Here is a 21,455-nt window from a genome sequence, read left to right as displayed (position 1 = left end):
AGGACTAAACCAGGTCTAAACTAGGTCTAAACTAGGTCTAAACTAGGTCTAAACTAGGTCTAAACTAGGTCTAAACCAGGACTAAACCAGGACTAAACCAGGACTAAACCAGGACTAAACCAGGACTAAACCAGGACTAAACCAGGACTAAACCAGGTCTAAACCAGGTCCAAACCAGGACTAAACCAGGACTAAACCAGGTCTAAACCAGGTCTAAACCAGGTCTAAACCAGGTCTAAACCAGGTCTAAACCAGGTCCAAACCAGGTCCAAACCAGGTCCAAACCAGGTCTAAACCAGGTCTAAACCAGGACTAAACCAGGTCCAAACCAGGTCCAAACCAGGACCAAACCAGGTCCAAACCAGGACTAAACCAGGACTAAACCAGGTCTAAACCAGGTCCAAACCAGGTCCAAACCAGGACTAAACCAGGTCTAAACCAGGACTAAACCAGGACTAAACCAGGTCCAAACCAGGACTAAACCAGGTCTAAACCAGGACTGTTCCGGGTGCATTCCAGATTAAAGATGTCAAACCAAATATTCACAATCCTGCCTTAATCTTATTGTTCTTTTCCTTGTGTTTCTTTTGTGCTGTGACTTTTTCTGTTTTGATATAATTTCGATGTCTTTTTTGTTGTTGTTTTAATCCAAACGTGAGACAAACGTCATGATGCTTTTGTTTTGCATACAAACTGTGCCTTTAGCGTCAGAGCCACATTTACAGCCGCGTTTTTAGATGTATTTATTCAATAAAACTCACCCCAGTGTCGTTTAAAACAAGAAAAGTGTGTAACTTTTTTTTAATCTTTTACATTTTCTAAAAGTGGCTAAAAACATGTCCCTTTTTGTCCAACATAATTATATTTTATGTGTTTTTTCAACTCATTTGGAATAAGATATTAACATTGCCTGAATTTGTCATTTGATTTTTTAAAAACATTTTACAAGGAATACAGTGTTCATTAAATCAACCTCATGTATATTTTCATTAAATTCATTATTAGTAATATATTTATTTTGTTTTATTTTTATTGAAAGTAAATTATTTAAATGTATCTAGTTTTATTTTAGTTATATATTTTTAGTTCTTGGTACTTAATAATAAGCCCTAATAACATCTCAAATTATTTAGAAGTAGATTTTTATTTTTGATGTTTTTAAATTAAAGTGATTTTCTTGAGTTGTACATCTTTTATTTATTTTTGACACAATTTACTTTTTTTTTTTTAAATTTATTTTTTAAGTTTATTTTTATTTTAAACTAAATGATCCTACTTTTTAGGCCCGAGCCCCAGCAGGGCGGAGGGCCTATTGCTCCCGCAACGCTGCCGAAGGCAGCTGTTCGGTCAGACAACTGTCTGACCCGTCGCCCCTGGCAAGTACAGTGAACTAGCCCATGCCGAAGACATGGATCATGCATACTTACTCCTGCTATGACAGAACAATGAGTGAATGGGCCACTCATTGTTGACAACAGCAGCGCGAAGCGCTGCATTCCTCCAAAAACCCTCCTGGCATCGTCCCGTACACGAGAGTCCATGCCGCAGGCATGGGCCATGCTTGTACCTGCTCAAGCGCGTAAGCGCTCGTAATGATGATTCCACCCCATGGCGGCATCGGGAAGGCTTAGAGCTTTCAAACGATGTATCATTTGTTGTTATAGTGGAAACGGCTATATTGTTTTTGCTAAAAATATTATTATTTTTAGGCCCGAGCGCCACAAGCTGCGAGAGGCCTATTAATCTCGTAAGGCTGTGCGAAGCACGGCTGTGAAAGTGCGCAGCGCTCGCCCACTTCCAAACACTCACTAACGCACTCCTTCACTCACGCACGCCCCGTGCAGACTAATTAGTAGTAGGAAAATGGAACATTACCGTTGTAAACGGGCGAAGCCCGTGCAAAAGTGCACACTAAACGAGCACTTTACATTGAGATGACGACCGCGAAGCGGTCGTCATCCCCATATAAAGCACTCATTTGCCCTAAGTAGCTCACGAATACGTTCCATCTCTTGCATGTTCCGTTCATATAAACATGTGATGCAAAAATGTAACATTATTACTGTTTAGAGGGCCAAAAACACAAAGTGGGCGGAGCCCACTCAAAATTAACGAAAGTACCCGTCAGTGACCAGGGACCCACACCATGAGGTAGGAAAGCGCGAGCGCTTTCCGAAAATGTATAGTTTATGATATTTGGAAAATGGGAAACATTGTTTTCGCATCGGAATATTCTTCTTCTTCTTCTTCTTCTTCTTCTTCTTCTTCTTCTCGGGACCAACCCCCCTATTTTTCACCCAGTGAACATTGACGAAAAGTCACAAAAATGTTCACACCTCTAAAAATCGTGCCTCTCTACATTCTGGCTATTTCCCTTTTCTAAAATTAAAAAAATTGGCGCGTCAGCGCCCCCAAATGTACCAAAAATACATTGAGAGATGGGAAATGACCCAAAAAAAATCTGATCGTAGAATCATGAAATTTGGCGCAGAGGTAGATGGTGACAAGAGAAGTAAAAAATATTATTACGGCAACGCCGTCCGCCCAACCAAATGTCGGCCATATTGCTTCAAAAATGGCTAAACATGACTTCGGAGTTTTTCCAAACGTCGTACTTTTACGAACTCCTCTCAGGGCGTTGGCCCTAAAAAGCTGAAATTTGGTGAAAATGCTACTGAGGAGTGGGACATCAAAAGTTATTCAAATTACATTGACCCTGTCACGGTCTCTGAGCGGCGAAGCCACAAACTGTAGCAAGAATTTCAGAAATCTCCCATATTTAAAATTTCTGCCGTTTGCGCGGATAAAGTCCGAATTGCGTCAAATTAGAATCAGTTGTTAAACTCTTTGCCCTAAACCTACTTGAAGTGAAATAAATTCATTTGGCGCCACAGCGCCCCCTACAGATTTTATATGGAGGTTAAATGTTTAGTTTTGCGAAATTATATGAAATTTGACACAAAACTCAATTTTAGCCCCATCAAAAAAGTCAATGAGACTCATGTCATAATTGTTATGTCGTTGCCGTAGCGATGACTGAAACCTCCCATGTTATTCCAATGGGGAAATCACCAGAACATGTTTACACTTTAGACTTTCACAAACTCCTCCCCCTCAGGGCGTTGGCCCTATTAACCTGAAATTTGGTGAGACTCATCTTCAGGACCATCAAAAGTTATCCACATTTTTATTCAAAGAGTCACGATGTCTGTGCGGCAAAGCCGCACATTTTGCCAAGAATTCAAAATAAAATTGCTTTTTGATGTAAAACAAAGGGGAGAAGATGTGACAGCGTCACAGATTCAGCAGTAGGCGTAATAAAAGGACCGTTGGGGCGCGTTAGCCACGCCCCCTCCTCTTGCGGCGTGGTGGCGGTGTGGCGAGGGCCGATCATTGCCGCTTGCGGCTATATTTATTATTATTATGGTGTTTTTATAAAGCGTTTCCACCTTCAAAGCGCTTCACTACATTGTGGGTAAAGTGTCTGGCCCGAGGACACAACATCATTCCCTGTAGCGCCCCCTGTGGCTCCTGGTGTCCCTTTTGCGCCCCCTGTGGCTCCTGTAGCGCCCCCTGGTGTCCCTGTAGCGCCCCCTGGTGTCCCTGTAGCGCCCCCTGGTGTCCCTGTAGCGCCCCCTGGTGTCCCTGTAGCGCCCCCTGGTGTCCCTGTAGCGCCCCCTGTGGCTCCTGTAGCGCCCCCTGGTGTCCCTGTAGCGCCCCCTGGTGTCCCTGTAGCGCCCCCTGGTGTCCCTGTAGCGCCCCCTGGTGTCCCTGTAGCGCCCCCTGTGGCTCCTGGTGTCCCTGTAGGGCCCCCTGTGGCTACTGGTGTCCCTGTAGCGCCCCCTGGTGTCCCTGTAGCGCCCCCTGGTGTCCCTGTAGCGCCCCCTGTGGCTCCTGTAGCGCCCCCTGTGGCTCCTGTAGCGCCCCCTGTGGCTCCTGGTGTCCCTGTAGCGCCCTCTGTGGCTCCTGTAGCGCCCCGTGGCTCCTGTAGCGCCCCCTGTGGCTCCTGGTGTCCCTGTAGCGCCCCCTGGTGTCCCTGTAGCGCCCCCTGTGGCTCCTGTAGCGCCCCCTGTGGCTCCTGTAGCGCCCCCTGTGGCTCCTGTAGCGCCCCCTGTGGCTCCTGGGGTCCCTGTAGCGCCCCCTGGTGTCCCTGTAGCGCCCCCTGTGGCTCCTGTAGTGCCCCCTGTGGCTCCTGTAGCTCCCCCTGGTGTCCCTGTAGCGCCCCCTGTGGCTCCTGTAGCTCCCCCTGGTGTCCCTGTAGCTCCCCCTGGTGTCCCTGTAGCGCCCCCTGTGGCTCCTGTAGCGCCCCCTGGTGTCCCTGTAGCGCCCCCTGTGGCTCCTGTAGCGCCCCCTGGTGTCCCTGTAGCTCCCCCTGGTGTCCCTGTAGCTCCCCCTGGTGTCCCTGTAGCTCCCCCTGTGGCTCCTGTAGCGCCCCCTGTGGCTCCTGTAGCGCCCCCTGTGGCTCCTGTAGCGCCCCCTGTGGCTCCTGTAGCGCCCCCTGTGGCTCCTAGTGTCCCTGTAGCGCCCCCTGTGGCTCCTGGTGTCCCTGTAGCGCCCCCTGGTGTCCCTGTAGCGCCCCCTGTGGCTCCTGGTGTCCCTGTAGCGCCCCCTGGTGTCCCTGTAGCGCCCCCTGTGGCTCCTGGTGTCCCTGTAGCGCCCCCTGGTGTCCCTGTAGCGCCCCCTGGTGTCCCTGTAGCGCCCCCTGTGGCTCCTGTAGCGCCCCCTGTGGCTCCTGTAGCGCCCCCTGTGGCTCCTAGTGTCCCTGTAGCGCCCCCTGTGGCTCCTGGTGTCCCTGTAGCGCCCCCTGGTGTCCCTGTAGCGCCCCCTGGTGTCCCTGTAGCGCCCCCTGTGGCTCCTGGTGTCCCTGTAGCGCCCCCTGGTGTCCCTGTAGCGCCCCCTGGTGTCCCTGTAGCGCCCTCACCCGCAGTATTGTGCCGTTATTAATCCTTCAGTTTAGATGTAACTGAGTTTATATCCTGAGTCTTTACAGTTTGTGGAAGTGGGAGTCATTTCATGATTTAGTGTTAAAAAAACAAGTTTTAATCTTTAGTGTAAGCGGCTCTGCGCATGCGCCCTGGCCGCGCTGCCATAGGGCGTGGCTCAGGGGGCGGGGCCCTGAGTGGAGCGCAGCAGCAGAGTTTTAAATGTCCGCCATGTTGTGCATGGCGCACTGAAGCGGCGCGTCATAAAAACACAGTCCGACAGAGAGCGACGAGACCCGGCCTTCCCGGCTCCGCGGCGACGCCCTAAACACTCTCACGTCCCAAAGCTTAGACTGAGCCTCACAGACACATCCATGAACGCGCCACTCGGCTCCGCGGCGCAAATCTGGAGATCGGATATATTTATATCGCATCTGGAATTGTGAAAAATGAGTAAATTGTCGTTTCGGGCGCGGGCGCTGGACGCGTCCAAGCCTCTGCCCGTCTTCCGCTGTGAGGATTTACCAGATCTGCACGAATATGCTTCTATCAACCGGGCCGTGCCGCAGATGCCCACGGGGATGGAGAAGGAGGAGGAATCGGTAGGAATTTCACCCGTAAACCGCTTCCGTGGAACAGTGTGATTTCTGCAGCACAGACGCGTCCCTCTTTTCCTGCGCCAGCGTTCACAAAATGGCGGCCAGTTTTCACAGACGTTACACGACGAAAATCCCCGTTAAACATCCGCGTGCACTGCCGCGGGGCCCCGGGGCTTTGTCACGGGCCCACGCTGCGTGTTTATCGGGTGGCATATGTCGGTTTGCGCGGTGTATTTGTGAGCGCAGCGGCTTTCCGAGTACAAAAGGGTCATGTGACCGAGGCCGTGCCGACATTTTGTGTCTGTCAGGACGGAGCAGTACCAGCGGCGCAGCGAGGGGGCGCTGTGCCGCGGCTCTGTACCGGCCACTAATGTCAACAAGCCGGGGCAGACCGCGGTGCATGTCCCCGCGCGGACCGCGGCGCATGTCCCCGGCCTGGTGTCTCTTCGAGGCTCAGGTCCCGCTGCTCAGGGTTTGTCCAAGTGTAAATAAACCCGGACACCTGAGGGTTCTGTCCTGTTAGCATCGTTAGCATCAGAGCCGCTCCTCGTTAAGTCCCCTTGTCTTCTGCTTTGTACCTGGACACCACATTCAAAGCCTGCTGTCCATCTTCGTCCCTGTGATGATCTTTGTAAACATGACCTTTTGGGGAAAAACTTGTTCACGGTTGGCATTCTGTCATGTTAGCATCGTTAGCATCAGAACCAGCCCTTACGTCCCTGTCAGACTGTCGCCCCGCGAAACTTCACATTAGTCTCGTTATTGGTGTTAATTTAAGCTAATGTATCACTGGCGGCTGTGCTATCCCTGCAAACATTAGCTTTGTGTAAACATTAGCTTTGTGTAAACGCTCCTTGACACTTAGCATTCTGTCATGTTAGCACACTTAGCATTCTGTCATGTTAGCACACTTAGCATTCTGTCATGTTAGCACACTTAGCATTCTGTCATGTTAGCACACTTAGCATTCTGTCATGTTAGCACACTTTAGTGGCTTCAGCTGGTGGTGTTTCCTTGTAAACATTAGCTTTGGGTGCTATGTCGTGTTAGCTTCCATAGTTGGCTCTGCTTTGGGGGCTTGTGCGTTACTTTGGACCCTCGTGTCATTATATTTACCATCTTGGTCCTGGGGTAGTGCTTTTCTTTGACATGTTAGCATTCTGTTGCGTTTAAGGCTCTGTCTCTTGTCGTGGTTGTCTGTGTTGTACAGTACTAGAGTACATCTCTACTTTACATCTACAGTACATGGCTGCAGTACATGCAGTACATGGCTGCAGTACATGGCTGCAGTACATGCAGTACATGGCTGCAGTACATGGCTGCAGTACATGCAGTACATGGCTGCAGTACATGGCTGCAGTACATGCAGTACATGGCTGCAGTACATGGCTGCAGTACATGCAGTACATGGCTGCAGTACATGGCTGCAGTACATGCAGTACATGGCTGCAGTACATGGCTGCAGTACATGGCTGCAGTACATGGCTGCAGTACATGCAGTACATGGCTGCAGTACATGGCTGCAGTACATGCAGTACATGCAGAGGATGATCAGTATTTGCTCTCGTTTACACTTGGCCTGCTCGGCTATATTTCCAGCACAATTTCACTCACATTTAACCTTCGTTTTGTGAGTTTTGTTCATTGACAACGGCAATAAAAGTATTCTGAATCTGAGTGAAAATTAAAACTTTCTGTTCTGCATAAACCAGACTTTGCCACATGATGGCGCCACCTGTCGGCCACAATCCCCGTCATATCAACGTTCCGGGATGTCACTTATGGGGGAATGATTCTGGCTAAATGTGATTGACATGGATTAGATTTGAGCAAAACACACTCAGTGAAACAGGCAGCGCCCCCTACAGGCCGGGCCACTCGGTGAACCAAAATGCATTTAAGATCAATATATTTTGAATTTGCCTCAAAATGTTATGTTTTTTTTAACGTTTTTTATCATTTCACTTCCTGTTTGTAATTTACATCACACTAGGAAAATACCCAGCAACCACTGGGCCAAAACCAAACAATATTTCTACAAGGTTTCAAAAAGTTTCTTTTATATAAACTTCCTCCACAAATACCTGCTCGATTGTTGTAAAACTTTAATGTATATGTGCAACAGGTAAAAACACGCCAAATAAAGTCCACATTAGGACGTGATATCAGTGTTCTCCCCAGGATGTTTTGAATTGATTGTAAATATAACTCATACAGGGTTGCATTTTCCACCAAGGATGGTTTAATGTACCTACATGTACAATGTGTATAAGCCTAAACACACTATTACATGTGTATAAGCCTAAACACACTATTACATGTGTATAAGTCTAAACACACTATTACATGTGTATAAGCCTAAACACACTATTACATGTGTATAAGCCTAAACACACTATTACATGTGTATAAGCCTAAACACACTATTACATGTGTATAAGCCTAAACACACTATTACATGTGTATAAGCCTAAACACACTATTACATGTGTATAAGCCTAAACACACTATTACATGTGTATAAGCCTAAACACACTATTACATGTGTATAAGCCTAAACACACTATTACATGTGTATAAGCCTAAACACACTATTACATGTGTATAAGCCTAAACACACTATTACATGTGTATAAGCCTAAACACACTATTACATGTGTATAAGCCTAAACACACTATTACATGTGTATAAGCCTAAACACACTATTACATGTGTATAAGCCTAAACACACTATTACATGTGTATAAGCCTAAACACACTATTACATGTGTATAAGCCTAAACACACTATTACATGTGTATAAGCCTAAACACACTATTACATGTGTATAAGCCTAAACACACTATTACATGTGTATAAGCCTAAACACACTATTACATGTGTATAAGCCTAAACACACTATTACATGTGTATAAGCCTAAACACACTATTACATGTGTATAAGCCTAAACACACTATTACATGGTGTATAAGCCTAAACACACTATTACATGGTGTATAAGCCTAAACACACTATTACATGGTGTATAAGCCTAAACACACTATTACATGGTGTATAAGCCTAAACACACTATTACATGGTGTATAAGCCTAAACACACTATTACATGTGTATAAGCCTAAACACACTATTACATGGTGTATAAGCCTAAACACACTATTACATGGTGTATAAGCCTAAACACACTATTACATGTGTATAAGCCTAAACACACTATTACATGGTGTATAAGCCTAAACACACTATTACATGGTGTATAAGCCTAAACACACTATTACATGGTGTATAAGTCTAAACACACTATTACATGGTGTATAAGCCTAAACACACTATTACATGGTGTATAAGCCTAAACACACTATTACATGTGTATAAGTCTAAACACACTATTACATGTGTATAAGTCTAAACACACTATTACATGTGTATAAGTCTAAACACACTATTACATGTGTATAAGTCTAAACACACTATTACATGTGTATAAGTCTAAACACACTATTACATGAGTATAAGTCTAAACACACTATTACATGTGTATAAGTCTAAACACACTATTACATGTGTATAAGTCTAAACACACTATTACATGTGTATAAGTCTAAACACACTATTACATGTGTATAAGTCTAAACACACTATTACATGTGTATAAGCCTAAACACACTATTACATGTGTATAAGCCTAAACACACTATTACATGTGTATAAGCCTAAACACACTATTACATGTGTATAAGCCTAAACACACTATTACATGTGTATAAGCCTAAACACACTATTACATGTGTATAAGCCTAAACACACTATTACATGTGTATAAGCCTAAACACACTATTACATGTGTATAAGCCTAAACACACTATTACATGTGTATAAGCCTAAACACACTATTACATGTGTATAAGCCTAAACACACTATTACATGTGTATAAGCCTAAACACACTATTACATGTGTATAAGCCTAAACACACTATTACATGTGTATAAGCCTAAACACACTATTACATGTGTATAAGCCTAAACACACTATTACATGTGTATAAGCCTAAACACACTATTACATGTGTATAAGCCTAAACACACTATTACATGTGTATAAGCCTAAACACACTATTACATGTGTATAAGCCTAAACACACTATTACATGTGTATAAGCCTAAACACACTATTACATGTGTATAAGCCTAAACACACTATTACATGGTGTATAAGCCTAAACACACTATTACATGGTGTATAAGCCTAAACACACTATTACATGGTGTATAAGCCTAAACACACTATTACATGGTGTATAAGCCTAAACACACTATTACATGGTGTATAAGCCTAAACACACTATTACATGTGTATAAGTCTAAACACACTATTACATGTGTATAAGCCTAAACACACTATTACATGGTGTATAAGCCTAAACACACTATTACATGGTGTATAAGCCTAAACACACTATTACATGGTGTATAAGCCTAAACACACTATTACATGTGTATAAGCCTAAACACACTATTACATGGTGTATAAGCCTAAACACACTATTACATGGTGTATAAGTCTAAACACACTATTACATGGTGTATAAGTCTAAACACACTATTACATGGTGTATAAGTCTAAACACACTATTACATGGTGTATAAGCCTAAACACACTATTACATGTGTATAAGTCTAAACACACTATTACATGTGTATAAGTCTAAACACACTATTACATGGTGTATAAGTCTAAACGCACTATTACATGGTGTATAAGCCTAAACGCACTATTACATGGTGTATAAGCCTAAACGCACTATTACATGGTGTATAAGCCTAAACGCACTATTACATGTGTATAAGCCTAAACGCACTATTACATGTGTATAAGTCTAAACGCACTATTACATGTGTATAAGCCTAAACGCACTATTACATGTGTATAAGCCTAAACGCACTATTACATGTGTATAAGCCTAAACGCACTATTACATGTGTATAAGCCTAAACGCACTATTACATGTGTATAAGTCTAAACGCACTATTACATGTGTATAAGTCTAAACGCACTATTACATGTGTATAAGCCTAAACACACTATTACATGGTGTATAAGCCTAAACACACTATTACATGTGTATAAGCCTAAACACACTATTACATGGTGTATAAGCCTAAACACACTATTACATGTGTATAAGCCTAAACACACTATTACATGTGTATAAGCCTAAACACACTATTACATGTGTATAAGCCTAAACACACTATTACATGTGTATAAGCCTAAACACACTATTACATGTGTATAAGTCTAAACACACTATTACATGTGTATAAGCCTAAACACACTATTACATGTGTATAAGTCTAAACACACTATTACATGTGTATAAGTCTAAACACACTATTACATGTGTATAAGTCTAAACAATAGGGCTGGGGATCGTGGCCAATTTCCTAAATCGATTTGATTTCGATTCATAACGTCCTGAATCGATTCATCATGATTGGATTGAATCTGCTCTTAAATAATGAAAATGGCTCAATTGTGTTACAAAATACAAATGTACTTTGTTTTCTTTTCACCATAAACAGGTTTTAAGTGCAAACTTGTAAATTGGACAGTTTAAACTTCAGCTGTAACAAAACTCTCTAAAGTGCAATTTTGAAATATAAAGTAGTTTTTAGAGCTGTTTGTGAGGCTCAGTTCAGTGAGACCTGCACCAGCCACTGTCTGTAGTGTTGTCCTCACCCCTGTGTGGCCCCCACCCCTGTGTGGCCCCCACTCCTGTGTGGCACCCACCCCTGTGTGGCACCCACCCCTGTGTGGCCCCCACTCCTGTGTGGCCCCCACCCCTGTGTGGCCCCCACCCCTGTGTGGCACCCACCCCTGTGTGGCACCCACCCCTGTGTGGCCCCCACTCCTGTGTGGCCCCCACTCCTGTGTGGCACCCACCCCTGTGTGGCCCCCACCCCTGTGTGGCCCCCACCCCTGTGTGGCCCCCACTCCTGTGTGGCACCCACCCCTGTGTGGCACCCACCCCTGTGTGGCCCCCACTCCTGTGTGGCACCCACTCCTGTGTGGCACCCACCCCTGTGTGGCCCCCACCCCTGTGTGGCCCCCACTCCTGTGTGGCCCCCACCCCTGTGTGGCACCCACCCCTGTGTGGCCCCCACCCCTGTGTGGCCCCCACCCCTGTGTGGCCCCCACTCCTGTGTGGCACCCACCCCTGTGTGGCACCCACCCCTGTGTGGCCCCCACTCCTGTGTGGCACCCACTCCTGTGTGGCACCCACCCCTGTGTGGCCCCCACCCCTGTGTGGCCCCCACTCCTGTGTGGCCCCCACCCCTGTGTGGCACCCACCCCTGTGTGGCCCCCACCCCTGTGTGGCCCCCACCCCTGTGTGGCCCCCACTCCTGTGTGGCACCCACCCCTGTGTGGCACCCACCCCTGTGTGGCCCCCACCCCTGTGTGGCCCCCACTCCTGTGTGGCCCCCACTCCTGTGTGGCACCCACCCCTGTGTGGCCCCCACTCCTGTGTGGCCCCCACTCCTGTGTGGCCCCCACTCCTGTGTGGCACCCACCCCTGTGTGGCACCCACCCCTGTGTGGCCCCCCACCCCTGTGTGGCACCCACCCCTGTGTGGCCCCCACTCCTGTGTGGCCCCCCACCCCTGTGTGGCACCCCACTCCTGTGTGGCCCCCCCACCCCTGTGTGGCCCCCCACTCCTTGTGGCCCCCGTCAACATATTAGCTATATTATTAGGGAGTGTCTACAGAGCCGCAGCCGAAACTGCCATGTTGTTTTGTGCCGCGGCTCCTGAAACTGCTGGTCCATTTGACCGCGCCGCGGCTCTGCAGCACGGGTCATATTAGCGGCGTGGCTCGTCAGGAGTACGGGCGTAAATCTTTGCAGGTGAAAGTTGCGACGGCCTCTGTCATCGTTATGACCAGCAGAGAATCGTCTGGTCCTGTTGGTGATTCCCTCAGTTTCATTTGTTTTGCTGGACGGCTGTTTTCGGAAGCTAACGTTAGCGTAACGTGGTAATACTGGTCATGTGGTTTCTGAGGTTTGTAGTATTTCTACCAGAACTGACCTGCGCTTCAGATTTAACAAACCACTTTGGTTTGATCGGCTGCACCTGCACAAGATTACTGCACCTGCACAAGACGACTGCACCTGCACAAGACTGCTGCACCTGCTGCACCTGCACAAGACTGCTGGGGAAAAATCGATCTCCTGCCGTATGAATCGATATTGCAAAATTTTAATTACATCGATCCAAAATCGATTTAATCTTTTTTTTTTTTTTTTACCCAGCCCTAGTGAATCGTCTCTGGTTTAAGATCAGACAATCCTTTAATGTCCACACAGGGACATGTTGTCCACACAGGGACATGTTGTCCACACAGGGACATGTGGTTGTTGCAGTAGAAACGGGAGGAAAGGACAGATTATAGGAAGTTTCAAAAACACTCTTAATAGAAGAAAACAATTAACAAAACTCCTCTCCTATCTTAATAGGGAATGGAGGGGGGGAAATGAAATATAATTGATAAATAAGAAGGGCTGTCCGGTCCCTGTATGACCGGAGCAGGAGCTGTGTTCACATTGCCGGCAGTAAGTCAGACCTGTTCCCAGTGCATGTTGGACTCCGCCAGGGCTGCCCTTTGTCACCGGTTCTGTTCATCATTTTTATGGACAGAATTTCTAGGCGCAGTCAGGGCTCGGGGACCACAGGATCTCATCTCTGCTGTTTGCAGACGATGTTGTCCTGATGGCTCCATCAAACCCTGACCTGCTGCTGCACTGGGACGGTTTGCAGCCGAGTGTGAAGCGTCTGGGATGAGAATCAGCTCCAAATCCGAGGCCATGGTTCTCGACCGGAAAAAGGTGGCTTGCCCTCTCCAGGTGGGTGGAGAGTCCTTGCCTCAAGTGGAGGAGTTCAAGTATCTCGGGGTCTTGTTCACGAGTGAGGGAAGGATGGAGCGTGAGATCGACAGGCGGATCGGTGCAGCGGCTGCAGTGATGCAGTCGCTGCATCGGACTGTTGTGGTGAAGAGGGAGCTGAGCCGAAAGGCAAAGCTCTCTATTTACCGGTCGGTCTACGTTCTGACCTCACCTATGGTCATGAGCTTTGGGTAGTGACCGAAAGAACAAGACCGCGGATACAAGCGGTCGAAATGAGTTTCCTCCGCCGTGTGGCTGGGCGCTCCCTTGGAGATAAGGTGAGGAGCTCGGCCACACGGGGGGAGCTCGGAGTAGAGCCGCTGCTCCTCCACGTCGAGAGGAGCCAGCTGAGGTGGCTCGGGCATCTGTTCCGGATGCCTCCTGGGCGCCTCCCTCGGGAGGGGTTTCAGGCATGTCCCACCGGGAAGAGGCCCCGGGGAAGACCCAGGACACGCTGGAGAGACTATGTCTCTCGGCTGGCCTGGGAACGCCTCGGGATCCCCCCGGAGGAGTTAGAGGAAGTGTCTGGGGAGAAGGAGGTCTGGGAGTCCCTGCTTAGACTGCTGCCCCCGCGACCCGGCCCCGGATAAAGCGGCAGAAGATGGATGGATGAAATAAAAATAAAAAGATAAATAAAAATAACAGAGCCTGCTGATAGGACCGTAGCTTTTAGAGATTCTTCTGTGTGGGAGGGGCCAAAGGGTCTTTATCATGTTCTAACTCTTTGTTTGTGAGTGCAGTTCTTGGTTGTACCAGGAGGGGGCGCTTTGACCTTATGACCTTCTGTTTTAACGGAGCTGCAGCATCAAGAGCAGACTTCAGAGAGTTCATGGTCAAGTGGACAGATTGGTCACTTCCCCTGGACCAAAGCTGTTCTCAGCAGGATCACATGACATGATCACGTCACGTGATCATGTCATGTGAATATTGGCTCTATTATTTCTTTGAACTTTGAGATAGATTTTTCAGATAACTTTAGGCCGTGGCTACAGAGCCGCGGCGCGGTCAAAACGTCCAGCAGTTTCAGGAGCCACGGCACGGCCATATAGCCTAATGGCTAACCCTGACCCTGACCCTAACCTTAACCCGGCGCGGTGAAATAGCTTAGCAGTTTCGGCCGTGCGCCGCGGCTCTGTAGACCAGGCTGCAAAATAGACGGGGCTCCGTAGGCCCTCAAATTGCCGGGGTTTGAATTAGGAGGGGGCCCCCCGTGCCCCTGTATAGAAATTCCTCGAAAAAAATCAAGATTTAACTAGTAATTTGGCAATATTTGGGGCATTTTCTTCACTTAAGTTTCATTTTGACAGACATTCCACTTCGCAGTATTCTCGCTTCTCATTGGCCGAGTGGTGTCCGTGATGTAATTTCGATGAAAGCGGGCGTCTGATTGTCCGCCGCGTTCATGTCGCGTTCCGGTGCACTCAGAAATGCTCCGTCTAATTTTGTGCCAAAAGTGAAATCCAGGTTGACGGTGTCAATCTACTCAGTCCACAATTCAGTCTTTTTAAAGTTGTACAACAAAAGCTGTGTCAATGTGGAAGCGTCTGGAAGAGGGAAACCCACCACCAAAAAAGCAAAGTGACAGAAAATAAATAAAAACGATGATGATGAGAAGAATGATAGGGACGGACAGTATGTGGTGCGGGACGGACAGTATGTGGTGCGGGACGGACAGTATGTGGAGCGGGACGGACAGTATGTGGAGCGGGACGGACAGTATGTGGAGCGGGACGGACAGTATGTGGTGCGGGACGGACAGTATGTGGAGCGGGACGGACAGTATGTGGAGCGGGACGGACAGTATGTGGAGCGGGACGGACAGTATGTGGAGCGGGACGGACAGTATGTGGAGCGGGACGGACAGTATGTGGAGCGGGACGGACAGTATGTGGTGCGGGACGGACAGTATGTGGTGCGGGACGGACAGTATGTGGTGCGGGACGGACAGTATGTGGTGCGGGACGGACAGTATGTGGAGCGGGACGGACAGTATGTGGAGCGGGACGGACAGTATGTGGAGCGGGACGGACAGTATGTGGAGCGGGACGGACAGTATGTGGAGCGGGACGGACAGTATGTGGAGCGGGACGGACAGTATGTGGAGCGGGACGGACAGTATGTGGAGCGGGACGGACAGTATGTGGAGCGGGGGGGACAGTATGTGGAGCGGGGGGGACACTATATGGAGCGGGGGGGACACTATATGGAGTCCAGTGACGCAGCAGCTAACACTGACAACCTGTATTAGCTAAAGCTGACATTTTATTTTTAAATTCTACTCCGACTTCTGGATGGTAGAGATGTGATTGTTAACGAGAAAATAACTTGGTGTAGATTGTTACTGTGGAAAAAACAATTCTTAATATTAAGGTTCCAGGCCTCAAAATAACGGGCCGGACACGGTCAATGACCGGCGTGAAAATCAGTTTTGACCGACTCCAAAATCAAGGCTCTGGACACAATGACAGACGCTCATTTTTCGCCGTAATATATATTTGTAACGGGCAAAAACAGCGGTGAACATGTCTAAAGTGATTCCTCTGCACAGACTCGGGCGCGCTGTACTACAGACCACCATTACTGCTGTAGTTCTACAGACCACCATTACTGCTGTAGTTCTACAGACCACCATTACTGCTGTAGTTCTACAGACCACCATTACTGCTGTAGTTCTACAGACCACCATTACTGCTGTAGTTCTACAGACCACCATTACTGCTGTAGTTCTACAGACCACCATTACTGCTGTAGTTCTAATGACCACCATTACTGCTGTAGTTCTACAGACCACCATTACTGCTGTAGTTCTACAGACCACCATTACTGCTGTAGTTCTAATGACCACCATTACTGCTGTAGTTCTACAGACCACCATTACTGCTGTAGTTCTACAGACCACCATTACTGCTGTAGTTCTACAGACCACCATTACTGCTGTAGTTCTACAGACCACCATTACTGCTGTAGTTCTACAGACCACCATTACTGCTGTAGTTCTACAGACCACCATTACTGCTGTAGTTCTAATGACCACCATTACTGCTGTAGTTCTACAGACCACCATTACTGCTGTAGTTCTACAGACCACCATTACTGCTGTAGTTCTACAGACCACCGTTACTGCTGTAGTTCTACAGACCACCGTTACTGCTGTAGTTCTAATGACCACCATTACTGCTGTAGTTCTACAGACCACCATTACTGCTGTAGTTCTACAGACCACCGTTACTGCTGTAGGGGTTAGGGTTAGCGCCCCTAACTTTGAAAATCTATTTCTCAGCCTGTAAATGATAAAGTTCTTTTTACATTAATGATGTTATTCTGTTTTCCTTTCCTTGTGACAGATTCAGAATTAGCCATGACAGGTGCCAAATGATGGGTACCTGTCATGTTGACAGGGACGTGAAAATAATTATTTCAAGGCTTGAGGTTGTTCTGAGTCAGTGTGAGGAGGGGAGGGGCTTATCTCAATGAGATGCAAATGAGCACGTTGTCCTCCATGTGACTCGGGTCAGGAAAGTTTGAGCCTCGTTTCCTCAGTAAAGGTTTTTATGGTGTTTATGTTCAAATGACCACAATTTATTCAAATATGATCAGATGTACATGAGCATCATTGAGTCTACACTTCATCACATTTGTTATATTATAGTCACTAATCAAATTGCTTTTGGTTAATGAATTAGAGGAGATTGATCTAATGTTTAGCAGTCCACATGTTATATGTTTGTTTGAGTTATTTGGTCTGAGCCTGAAATAGTTTATCTGAGATTTGACTTTATGCCATTTGTGTGAGTCTGAACACTTGAGTACACTGGAGCTGCCCGGGCCTCGTCCTGGGGGGGCCTCGTCCTGGGGGGGCCTCGTCCTTGGGGGCTCACTGTAGACCACTCAGGTTAAAGATCCCATATCATGCCATTTTTCCCGTTTCATAGTCCACCCTAAAGGTACATTTGATCAGTGTTGTGCAACGTCCATAACATAATGGTTCAGAAATATCGCCCTCGTGGAGAGTGCTCTGCCTCCCCCGCCCTCAGTGCTCTGCCTCCCCCGCCCTCGTGGAGAGTGCTCTGCCTCCCCCGCCCTCAGTGCTCTGCCTCCCCCGCCCTCGTGGAGAGTGCTCTGCCTCCCCCGCCCTCAGTGCTCTGCCTCCCCCGCCCTCGTGGAGAGTGCTCTGCCTCCCCCGCCCTCAGTGCTCTGCCTCCCCCGCCCTCGTGGAGAGTGCTCTGCCTCCCCCGCCCTCAGTGCTCTGCCTCCCCCGCCCTCGTGGAGAGTGCTCTGCCTCCCCCGCCCTCAGTGCTCTGCCTCCCCCGCCCTCGTGGAGAGTGCTCTGCCTCCCCCGCCCTCAGTGCTCTGCCTCCCCCGCCCTCGTGGAGAGTGCTCTGCCTCCCCCGCCCTCAGTGCTCTGCCTCCCCCGCCCTCGTGGAGAGTGCTCTGCCTCCCGTAAAGTGGGACGGGACACTCCAGTTTTGCTCAGAGACCAGTTCTGTCATTTCTTGTACAGTTTTCTGTCTTTCTCATTAATAATTCTGACTAAAACGTGGTGTTGTTGTTGCAGGAGCACCACCTGCAGAGGGCGATCTCAGCGCAGCAGGTTTATGGAGAGAAGAGGGACAACATGGTGATCCCTGTTCCTGAGGCCGAGAGCAACATCCCCTACTACGACTCTCTGTACCCCGGAGAGTTCAAGATGCCCAAGCAGCTCATCCACCTGCAGCGTGAGTACTTCTGTACTGCAAGTACTTTTACTGCCCAAGCAGCTCATCCACCTGCAGCGTGAGTACTTCTGTACTGCAAGTACTTTTACTGCCCAAGCAGCTCATCCACCTGCAGCGTGAGTACTTCTGTACTGCAAGTACTTTTACTGCCCAAGCAGCTCATCCACCTGCAGCGTGAGTACTTCTGTACTGCAAGTACTTTTACTGCCCAAGCTGCTCATCCACCTGCAGCGTGAGTACTTCTGTACTGCAAGTACTTTTACTGCCCAAGCAGCTCATCCACCTGCAGCGTGAGCACTTTTAATTAGAGCTGGGTTTCAAATTTCAAGAATCAATTCGATTCCGATTTTTACGTTTCAAAAACAATTTTCTCCGATTCCATCCTATTTCGATTGGATCCGGGGGTTAATGTTATTAAAAATGAAAAATGTATTTGAACCGTTTCCTTCACTTCATGACGGTGTAGAGAAACAATATATTAAAACTATTATTATATCAATATTAAACAGCAAATCTTACAAGTCTTGGTATTTACTGATGGAAGACTGATGAAAGGTTAAGGGTCAATCTACCTTCAAGAAAGAGAATCCAGGACAATAAATGAAGGACATGATTGAGGAGACACGTGTATACTTGTACATGACACGTGTATACTTGTACATGACACGTGTATACTTGTACATGACCCGTGTATACTTGTACATGACACGTGTATACTTGTACATGACCCGTGTATACTTGTACATGACCCGTGTATACTTGTACATGACACGTGTATACTTGTACATGACACGTGTATACTTGTACATGACACGTGTATACTTGTACATGACCCGTGTATACTTGTACATGACACGTGTATACTTGTACATGACCCGTGTATACTTGTACATGACACGTGTATACTTGTACATGACACGTGTATACTTGTACATGACACGTGTATACTTGTACATGACACGTGTATACTTGTACATGACACGTGTATACTTGTACATGACACGTGTATACTTGTACATGACACGTGTATACTTGTACATGACACGTGTATACTTGTACATGACACGTGTATACTTGTACATGACACGTGTATACTTGTACATGACACGTGTGTACTTGTACATGACACGTGTGTACTTGTACATGACACATGCGACACTAACCACTGCAGTATTATTGTATACTTGTACATGACACGTGTATACTTGTACATGACACATGCGACACTAACCACTGCAGTATTATTGTATACTTGTACATGACACGTGTATACTTGTACATGACACATGCGACACTAACCACTGCAGTATTATTGTATACTTGTACATGACACGTGTATACTTGTACATGACACGTGTATACTTGTACATGACACGTGTATACTTGTACATGACACGTGTATACTTGTACATGACACGTGTATACTTGTACATGACACGTGTATACTTGTACATGACACGTGTATACTTGTACATGACACGTGTATACTTGTACATGACACGTGTATACTTGTACATGACACATGCGACACTAACCACTGCAGTATTATTGTATACTTGTGCATGACACGTGTATACTTGTACATGACACATGCGACACTAACCACTGCAGTATTATTGTATACTTGTGCATGACACGTGTATACTTGTACATGACACATGGGACATTAACCACTGCAGTATTATTGTATACTTGTACATGACACGTGTATACTTGTACATGACACATGGGACATTAACCACTGCAGTATTATTGTATACTTGTACATGACACGTGTATACTTGTACATGACACATGTATACTTGTACATGACACGTGTATACTTGTACATGACACATGGGACACTAACCACTGCAGTATTATTGTATACTTGTACATGACACGTGTATACTTGTACATGACACATGGGACATTAACCACTGCAGTATTATTGTATACTTGTACATGATACGTGTATACTTGTACATGACACGTGTATACTTGTACATGACACGTGTATACTTGTACATGACACGTGTGTACTTGTACATGACACATGGGACATTAACCACTGCAGTATTATTGTATACTTGTACATGACACGTGTATACTTGTACATGACACGTGTATACTTGTACATGACACGTGTATACTTGTACATGACACGTGTATACTTGTACATGACACGTGTATACTTGTACATGACACGTGTATACTTGTACATAACACGTGTATACTTGTACATGACACGTGTATACTTGTACATGACACGTGTATACTTGTACATGACACGTGTATACTTGTACATGACACGTGTATACTTGTACATGACACGTGTATACTTGTACATAACACGTGTATACTTGTACATAACATGTGTATACTTGTACATGACACGTGTATACTTGTACATGACACGTGTATACTTGTACATGATACGTGTATACTTGTACATGACACGTGTATACTTGTACATGACACGTGTATACTTGTACATGACACGTGTATACTTGTACATGACACGTGTATACTTGTACATGACACGTGTATACTTGTACATGACACGTGTATACTTGTACATGACACGTGTATACTTGTACATGACACATGCGACACTAACCACTGCAGTATTATTGTATACTTGTACATGACACGTGTGTACTTGTACATGACACATGGGACATTAACCACTGCAGTATTATTGTATACTTGTACATGACACGTGTATACTTGTACATGACACGTGTATACTTGTACATGACACGTGTATACTTGTACATGACACATGGGACATTAACCACTGCAGTATTATTGTATACTTGTACATGACACGTGTATACTTGTACATGACACATGGGACATTAACCACTGCAGTATTATTGTATACTTGTACATGACACGTGTATACTTGTACATGACACGTGTATACTTGTACATGACACGTGTATACTTGTACATGACACATGGGACATTAACCACTGCAGTATTATTGTATACTTGTACATGACACGTGTGTACTTGTACATGACACGTGTATACTTGTACATGACACGTGTATACTTGTACATGACACGTTGGACATTAACCACTGCAGTATTATTGTATACTTGTACATGACACGTGTGTACTTGTACATGACACGTGGGACATTAACCACTGCAGTATTATTGTATACTTGTACATGACACGTGTATACTTGTACATGACACGTGTATACTTGTACATGACACGTGTGTACTTGTACATGACACATGGGACATTAACCACTGCAGTATTATTATGCTTGAAAATAATGAAGA

The 21,455-nt window shown here is 46.4% G+C and overlaps 1 protein-coding gene across 3 annotated transcripts in view; it reads left to right on the top strand.

Annotated features, from left to right (window-relative positions):
- The first annotated feature begins 5,147 nt into the window (after positions 1–5,147).
- LOC140355893 (enhancer of polycomb homolog 1-like) overlaps positions 5,148–21,455 on the top strand; it is a 29,948-nt gene continuing 13,640 nt past the window's right edge. For all 3 annotated transcript variants that reach the window (XR_011926035.1, XR_011926036.1, XM_072440536.1), the window contains exons 1-2: positions 5,148–5,524; positions 18,018–18,177. Coding sequence is in view for 1 of the 3 variants with exons in the window: in XM_072440536.1 (XP_072296637.1) it covers positions 5,372–5,524; positions 18,018–18,177 (313 nt within the window). In the remaining 2 variants the exon portion in view is untranslated. The remainder of the gene's footprint in view (positions 5,525–18,017; positions 18,178–21,455) is intronic.

This window comes from Eucyclogobius newberryi, unplaced genomic scaffold, assembly GCF_026437365.1.
Source record: "Eucyclogobius newberryi isolate DKJ021-1_F unplaced genomic scaffold, fEucNew1.0.hap1 SCAF_12, whole genome shotgun sequence".
Taxonomy (NCBI): Eukaryota; Metazoa; Chordata; class Actinopteri; order Gobiiformes; family Gobiidae; genus Eucyclogobius; species Eucyclogobius newberryi.
This window is presented reverse-complemented; position numbering and strand designations above follow the sequence as displayed.